This window comes from Mus caroli, chromosome 5, assembly GCF_900094665.2.
Source record: "Mus caroli chromosome 5, CAROLI_EIJ_v1.1, whole genome shotgun sequence".
Taxonomy (NCBI): domain Eukaryota; kingdom Metazoa; phylum Chordata; class Mammalia; order Rodentia; family Muridae; genus Mus; species Mus caroli.
In genome coordinates this window covers 127954342-127962820 of record NC_034574.1, presented here as the reverse complement: position 1 = coordinate 127962820, position 8479 = coordinate 127954342, and the positions used below count along the sequence as shown (strand labels likewise).

The 8479-nt window shown below is 52.2% G+C and overlaps 1 protein-coding gene across 1 annotated transcript in view; it reads right to left on the bottom strand.

Moving 5' to 3' along the window:
- Positions 1–1697: 1697 nt before the first annotated feature.
- Mlxipl (MLX interacting protein like) overlaps positions 1698–8479 on the bottom strand; it is a 24275-nt gene continuing 17493 nt past the window's right edge. Inside the window, exons 6-14 of the mRNA XM_021163399.2 lie at positions 6929–7475; positions 6614–6681; positions 6382–6538; positions 6131–6246; positions 5927–6046; positions 5679–5806; positions 5192–5315; positions 4294–4423; positions 1698–2499 (exon numbers count right to left, since the gene is read on the bottom strand). Of these exons, the coding sequence (XP_021019058.1) occupies positions 2381–2499; positions 4294–4423; positions 5192–5315; positions 5679–5806; positions 5927–6046; positions 6131–6246; positions 6382–6538; positions 6614–6681; positions 6929–7475 (1509 nt within the window). The 3' untranslated portion in view covers positions 1698–2380. The remainder of the gene's footprint in view (positions 2500–4293; positions 4424–5191; positions 5316–5678; positions 5807–5926; positions 6047–6130; positions 6247–6381; positions 6539–6613; positions 6682–6928; positions 7476–8479) is intronic.

The window sequence follows — 8479 nt, the reverse complement described above, 5'->3', positions numbered from 1 at the left end:
AAAGAGTTNATTTTGGTTTACATTTCCAAGGGATGAGTCCATCGGGGNAGGGAGGCATGATTGCAGGGATCAGGCATAGTAACCACAGGAAGTTGAGAATCCACATCCTCAAACACAAGCAGGAAGCAGAGAGAGAGAGAGGGGTGGGGAGAAAGCCGTGTTTGACATTTCTTGCAGACACTTGTCAACATTCACCCTTCTTGGGCCAATGAGTCAGGCTTTGCCATTCTCATGAGGCCATGGAACTAGGGTTCTAAGCATGGCTGTGGCCATGTGAACAACACACACCTACTCTGGACCTCTCTCTAGACACTGTCTAAGGGGGAAGAAGGAGGAGGGTGCTCCATGTATGTAGCTATGGGGAAAGCTATCATTCCTGCTGGCTGCAGACCTTCCATTGTGCCTGCTTTAATGCCACCCACACTCACTCAGTGGCGCCCAAGGAGAACATTGGTGGAACTGGACTTTGGCAGTGGAACTTTCTGGCAAAGGGTGTGCTTCCTAGTTCCCACCCTGACCTCCTCTACAGGGTAAATATTCTTGAAACACCATTTTTAAAAATGTACTTGTTTACTTATTAGCAGCTGTGTATTCAACCTGGAGCCTCAGTGCCTTTGATGCCAGCATTAAGGAGGCAGAGGCAGATGATGCTCTATGAGTTTGAAGCCAGTCTTTTCTACAGAGCGAGTTCCAGGGCAACACAGTGAAATCCTGTCTTGAGGGGAAAAATACATACATACACATACATACATACATACATACATATCTACAAGAATGGGGATGCGAGATGGTCCAGTCATTAAAGAGCAGACTTACAACCAAAATCTAAAATCCAGGAGTGGTAACCCCATTGTTGGGGTGGTAAAAAGAAGTAGATTCAGGTGCCTACTGGACAAACTGATGAGTGCTAGGTTCAATGAAGGACCCTGGCTCAAGGAATAAGGCAGAGGGGCTGGTGAGATGGCTCAGTCAGAAAGGCACTTGCTGCCAAAGTTGACAACTCGAGCTTACTCCTCATCACTTCCATGGTGGAAGGAGAGAACTATTTCCAAAAAAGTCACCCTCTGGCCTCCATATGTATGATATTTGCACNTGTGCATACACATATAAATAAATGTAATTTTAAATATTTTTAGACAGAGGCAGAAAAATCTGGTTGTTTAAACCCAACCTGGTCTACATAGCAAGTTCTAGGCTAGCCAAGACTACAGAGACCCTGTCCCCAAATATAATATATAAAAGTAACTCTGTGTGTGTGTGTGTGTGTGTGTGTACACACTGGGTCTTACTATATGGCCCTGGCTGGCCTATAACTCCATATGCAGAACAGGCTGGTCTCACTCATTAAAAACCTGCCTCTGCCTCCCAAGTACTGGGATTAAAGGTGTGCATCACCATGCCCAGTTCTAGAATATATTCTGAAGCATTTTCAAATTAAGGCAGAGAGCACCAAGGAGGTACCCAGGTCAGCCGACGGCCTCCACACACAAGCACAGGTGAGCACAACTGCACACAGCAAGTTGAAAAGTACTCAAAGGGCCAGGCGGTGGTGACATGTGCCTTTAATTCCAGCATTCCAGAGGCAGGGGTGGGTGGATCTCTGAGTTGGAGGCCAGCTTGGTCTATCCAGTAAGTTCCAAGACAGGGAAACACAGAAAAACCCTGTCTCGAATAAACAAAAACAAAAATAACAAATCAAAAGTACTCAAAGNTTGTTTATAACCCACAGAATCGGTCTTCTATGTCACCTTTCACTGCTGGCAGCTCTGAGTCCCATACTGAGACACATTGCCAGTCACACCAACACCAACCCTTGCAGACAGTTTTTGCTTTTATTGATCAAGAACATTTTCTTTTTTATAAAATCCACATACGCACACACACATCTACATTCATGCAAGATGCCTGCCATGCTCTGGCTAGCCCTTGCCCTGATCTCTCCTGGCATCAGACCCCAGTGGCCTCAGCCAGGAAGCCACCCTGTAGCTCCCCATGTCACTAGTGCAAAGGCAAAGAGAGGAGATCTCCTGCTCTACCTCCCTGCTCAGGAACAAAAGGTGGTACCCTTTATCCAAAGCAGGAAGTTGTGAGGAAACAGACCTACATCTCTCATCAGAGCTCCTGCTTAGGTCCCCAGCGCTGCAGCCGCTAATGCATTTGGGGCCCTCTGTTATTAAAGGGAGGTCCAAAGATGGGATATGAGTCACCAGGGATCATAGCATTAGCAACAATGCAGGAATGGAGCTAGGTTCTTTTCCATCCCCAAGGAGGTGGTGAGTACAACACTTGGAACCTTCCAGATCTGCAGGGAAANGGCCAGCCANGATTTTTAGAAGCATGTCCACAAGTTGTTCCTGGAGCTTGGAAACCTTCACCAGGACTATAATGGTCTCCTCGGGGTGCCCTCAGTGACCGCCCGTGTGGCTTGCTCAGGCACGAGGCTGGGGTCAGTCAGGATACTTGTGGAAGTGCTGAGCTGGCGAAGGGAATTCAGGACAGCTGGAAAAAGAGAGTGCGATGCTGTGGTGATTTGAATACTCTTGGCCCAGTGAGTGGCACTGTTAGGAAGTGTGGCCTTGTTGGAGGAAGTGTGTCACTGTGGGGTGGGCTTTGACACCCTCCTCCTGGCTGGCTTCCTTTGAATGAAGATGGAGAACTCTCAGCTCCTCCAGTGCCATGCCTGCCTGGATGCTGCCATGCTTCCTGCCTTGATAATGGACTGAACCTCTGAAACTGTAAGCCGGCCCCAGTTAAATGTTCTTTATAAGACTTACCTTGGTCATGGTGTCTCTTCATAGCAGTAGAAACCCTAACTAAGACAGATGTCTTTACAGTTAGGGATGAAGTCAATACTAGATAGCTAAACTGTAGGACTGTGAAAGGGAGCCTGTTTTCTGGGCTGAGCTAGGTTTAAACCCCAGAGACCCAGCAGATTAATCTGCAAGGGACAGAGGGCCTGCTTGCCATGCTCCCAGATATAGGCTCCTGACACGTGGACTCAACTCCATAATTCTGTGGCCATCAGTCATGTAGGCTGTCTGGACTCCACCCCCACAGTTACCTGGCCAGGTATGCTTCTCCCCACAGTTACCTGGCAACGGCAAGGTAGCCCAGCCCACTATAAAAGGAGCTGCTTGCCCCCTCCTCTCTCTTTTGCTCCCTTTCTTACTNTCTTGCTCTTACTCTCTCACCTCTAGCCCTCCTTCTCCCCCTCCCTTCCCCCCTCTCTCCATGTGGCCATAGCCAGCCTCTGCTTCTGTACTCTCTCCCTCTCTCTGCCTTTCTACAATAAACACCTTAAAACCATGGAGGGTCCCTGCTCATCAGAACCCACTGTGCTAGAACAATGAAGCAGGTTTCCCTCTAAAGAGCTGCATGTCTATCCTCCTGTCAGGAGGCCTACCTGCACTCCAGCCACGGCTGCCAGCCAAACCAAGCAGCCCACCGAGCCAGCTGCCTGAGCTAGCCAGACTCTCCTCCCCACGGTAACCTGCCAGAGCTCTCCTCCTACCCTTTTCCCTTCGGCCCCTGGGCCAGAGTCCACCTGAGGGTCCCCACTTTGTTCTCAGCTCTTCCGAGATATAGCAGCGTCCGAGAGTGAGAACCTGTTGCCCCTGGCCTCTGTGCGGCCCAGGGACCCCAGAACCGGCTCTTCCATGTTGCCCAGCAGTCTGTGGTGCCTGAGAGTTGGAGGCCGACTTCCACAGTTCCACGGGAACCCCAGATTGTGTCTTCCTCATCCCCAGAGCAGGATCCCATGGCTTCTCAAAGTCCAATGCCCACAGGGCGGTTCCGTGGGATTCATGGTGCAGTCAGACTTCCTAGCCCCAAGCAGATGCGGGACCCCATTTTTTACCCCACACTAAACAGGTGGCCCTTCCCTAGGACCTTTTCCTTTAGATGATTTAGAGTCTAAAGGACCATTCAGGATGGGACATGGTAAAACAGTCTCAAATCCTAGGCTGTATTCAAGACAGACTAGACTTGGAGACCAAACAAGGCTGGGTTTGAACTCTCTGTTCTGGAAACCCACAAGTATGTGTGCGTGCACATGTGTACATGTGTGTGTGCACATGTGTATACATGCGTGTCACTGGAAATTGAACTCAGGGTCTTACATATGATGATGTAAANGCTCTTCTGCTAAGCCATGCCCCAGCCCCTCCCTGGGGGATTCTAGGCAGGGGCTGTACCACTGAGCCACGCCCCCAGCCCCTCCCTGGGGCTGGGGGATTTCTAGGCCAGTGCTCTACAAAGCCTCACAATTTGGTGGCAGGAAGGTATCTCACATACTTGGCCGGAGAGCAGGTAGGGAACAGTACTGTTCCAGCCAGGCCAGTGAGGTCTGGCGGAGGCTGTGCAAGCTGGCGGTAGACACCATCCCATTGAAGGATTCAAATAAAGGTCGGATGAGGATGCTGAACTGGATTTGGAGTCAAGGAGCCCACCAGTGGTCCAGACAGGATCCCACCACTCCACATAGAACCCTGACACCTGACCCAAGCCAAGGCCAAGAAAGGCCTGTCACTGTTGAACCATGGACCCTGTGGAGAACCACTCTGCCCTTTCGCTCCCACCAAGGGTTATCCATTCATCTCTCTATCTCTCAGCCCCTCCCCTTAGTCCCTCCAGAGCCCTCATTCTGTATTAGTGGGTCCCACATCTCTAGGCTCAGTCAAGGACTTGAATACTGGCCTAATGGCACAGGTCTACAATCCCAGCCATTTAGGAGGCTGAGGCAGGAGGATCATGAGTTCAAGGCTAGCCAGAATAACTTAGTGAGAATTTGTCTCAAAATAAAAAGTTAAAAGAGGGTCGGGAAGGGGCTCATATGCGATCGATCTCTAGTACAGGAAAACAAACACAACTTGACCCTGAATCCAGGGGAGAGTGGATGCCCTACCTTCTCAAAGCCTCAAAGGACTTAGACTTTAGATCCTTCCAGTCTGCCTCAGGCACATCCCCAACCTCCTACCCCTTACTCTTGCTCCCTCTCAGCTCCTAGTCCCAGTTGCCACGCAATCTTGCAATGCTAGGGTCTGACGGTAGAGGGCAGAACCAAAGCCCATGGTGGTGGTGGGGGGGAGGGGGCGGGTTCTACAGCTCAGACTGGGGTCTGAGACCCAGGCTGGACTGAATGTAGCTACAGCAGCCATCACTGTCCTCAGGCCATCAGTCCGAATAAGGATACTACCCAGAACTTCCAGTTGTGCAGCGTGCGCGTCCGGACATAGTCATCAAACATGTCCCGCATCTGGTCAAANCGCTGATGTGTGATGGGCACCCCGGTGGCCGGTAGCTGCTGCTGGCACAAGCTAGGAATGGGAAGAGTCGCCNTTCAGGGAATGTAGACACATCTCCTTCACCCTAGCCCCTGAGGACTTTTGCTGCTGTTGTTTGGTTTTTTAAGGTGCTGAGGACGAAACCCAGTACTTACATATGCTATGTAAGTATCCTAGGACAAACCACATCCGGAGCGCCTCAGTGGAGAATTTAGGGCAGTTGCTATTCACTGAGCCACACCCCCAAACCCTCACTAGCAGATATTTAGGAAAGCACTCTCACTGAGCCACGCCCCCAGGCCTTCAATGAAGTAGTCTAGGCAGGTGCGGTACCTCNGAGCCACTCCTCTAACCCCTCGCTCCAGGTTTTCTAGGCTGGGCTTCACCCCAGCTTACTTGATGGCAGCGTTGAGCTCCTCTATTTCATCCCGCAGCTGCTGCGCNTCCTCCTGCATGGCTGCCCGTTCCTGCTGCAGCATCAGGATGTACTCCGCTGTCTTCTGAAGCGTGGTTGCTTTGCTCACCTGCGAGCGCCACCAATGTGGGCCTCTGTGTTGGCAAGCCCTGGGAGCTGGTGTTGGGTGTTGGTCCAAGGAGGGGTTCCACGACTCTAAGGGAGTGTGCATTGCTGTCTGGGGGCTCACCTTGAGGCTGGGCTGGGCACTGAGCGTGCTGACAAGTCCGTGCAGGGTGTCGAATCCTAGCTTAATATTGAACCGCCTCTTCTGCTCCGCGGAGATGTGTGTGATACGTCGGTTCTCCATCTTAGAAAGCAGAAAGTGCGGTGAGTCTAAGTGGGAAGGCTCAGGAGGCCAGTTGCNTCTTGGGGGTCAGGGGACGGCACATACCTTGTTGTTGTCTACACGACCCCGGCTTAGGACAGTTTGAGGGGGAGACAGGTGGACACTCAGTGCCCCCGGGGGTTGTATGGAGTTGAGATCCCCTGATAGTCGCCGCTCACTGCCTGTGGCAGGGACAGACCCACAGACAGACCGACACACAAGGGAGAAAGTCCCCTTGCCCTGACCCCATTCACAGCCCTCTTCATCCTCCCCCTCCCCATCCCCTAAGACCCAAGATCCCTCTAGCCCCTATTTACCGCTGGAGGCTGGAGGCGAGAGCCGCTCTGCTTTGGGGACAACCAGGGACCTGGGAGGAGCCAATGTGGCTGGGCCTGGAGGTGGCCGGGGTGGTGTAGGGGCCGGGATTGGGGGGAAAAAGGCACGGGCACGGGGGATTTCAGAGACTGTATCCTGCTGGGGTGGAGAAGGGCAGAGAGTTGGAGTAAAGGTCCTAGACTGACCCTCACCTCCCAGTGCCCGCCATCTTACCGGGGACTCTGGAGGCCGGAGGAGGGTACTGGGCATAGTCGGAGGCTCCAGTGCTTGCTCAGGCTTGGCTGGGTACAGGCAGGACTATGAGGACCACTAGACTGGCCCAATCAAGTCCATCACCAACTAAGACCCCTTCTTGTCCCCAGCAGCCCACACACCCCTTTCAGACATAGCTCATATCCCTAATATCACTCCACCTTCTCTGTCTCCCAAGACCACCCTGAGACCCCAGCCCTCTGCCTTTCAGGCTTTCCCATGCATTTCAAAGTCGCTTCCTCCCAGTATCTCGTCCATTCGCCTCTCCCATCTCACCTGCCCTGAGCAGCTGTGTAAGACAGGGGTTGTTGTCTCTGGCAGTGGCAGTGGCAGTGGGACTGGTGGTGGCAGAGGCCAAGGTGGGTGGATTGGCTTTTTGTCCCCCAGGGGATGGGGAGGAGGGCTTGCACCTGGGTTGTATTCCCTGAGGCACAGTGAAGTGAGGCCCAAAGACGGGTTCCAGGTACCCATGGGGCAGATGGTCTACAGGGAAGGGGGCGGGACCAGGGCCGGGCTGTGGGGTGGGGACAAAGGTTGTGGGTGCAGGAAGCGTAGACACTCCTGGAGCAGGAGGGACCGAGGTGAATGGGAACCTGGCAGAGAGGAGAGATTCTTCTGGCAACAAAGAGGGGGGCGGAGCCATTGTGGGGAAGGGAGAGGGGGTGCAGGGCTCTAAGCCATGCACCTTGACAGGGGTGGGGAATGGAAGGAGAGGGGTCGGTCCAGGAGCAGGTGGGATCTTGGTCTTAGGGTCTTCAGGAAGAAGGAATTCAGAGCTCAGAAAGGGGTTGGGATCCAAGGGTCCAGAGCAGCTGTTCCGAGCCTGGGGGAGGGGCAGGGGAAGGCAGGATGATCGTCAGAGAGCAGGGGATTGAGCCACCTTCTTGCAACTGCCAGGAAACCTCTATCCTGGCTATGTATTGGACTGGGTATAGAGGAGAACTGATCCATACATGTGCACGCACATGCATACACATATGCATGCATGCACGCTTCAGAAATTACAACCTCATGTACAGCCGTGGCCAACATAACCCTTGTGCAAAAATTAGGCGTGGATCAGTCTTACAGATGATCCATGATCCACTCAGCCAACAAATAATCTGTCCAATACAGCTACTAATCTAGTCATCCATTAATTCATTCACTAATTACCCACCACCTATCCCTTCCACTTATCTATTCTTCATCCATCAAAACATCAAACCTGCCATTCATCCATTCTTTATCCATCCATGCANCCCATCCATCCACCTGCCCATACAGCCATTCATCCATTCATCCACCCATCTGTCCATCCATCCATCCATTCACCTATCTGTCCATCTATCCATCCACCTGTCCGTCCATCCATTCACCCATCCACCTGTCCATCCATCCATCCATCCATCCATCCATCCATCCATCCACCTGTCTATCTATCCACCTACCCACCCACCCATCCATCCATCTACATGCCCAGCCCCACTGACTTACCCATTAATCTATGTATTACCCATCCATCCACCTGTTCATCCATCCATCCATCCACTTGTCCATCTGTCATCCATCTTTCTATCCATCCATCCACCCACCTGTCCATCCATGCATCCGTCCATCCACCCAACTGTCTGTCCATCCATTTTTTGCACCCGTTTACCAACTTGGTCTCTCATCCTGAACTCACCCAACTCTCTACTCCAACTCCAGCTGGGATGGACTAGAATGAGGAATGTCTAGGGCTGGGTGAGGTACACTGGTGTTTCTTTGAGGCAGTTCCAGAAGGGATAGACTTAAGAAGGTGGGGTGTGCTGGTTAAATGCCATTGTCAACATGATTCAGTTAAGA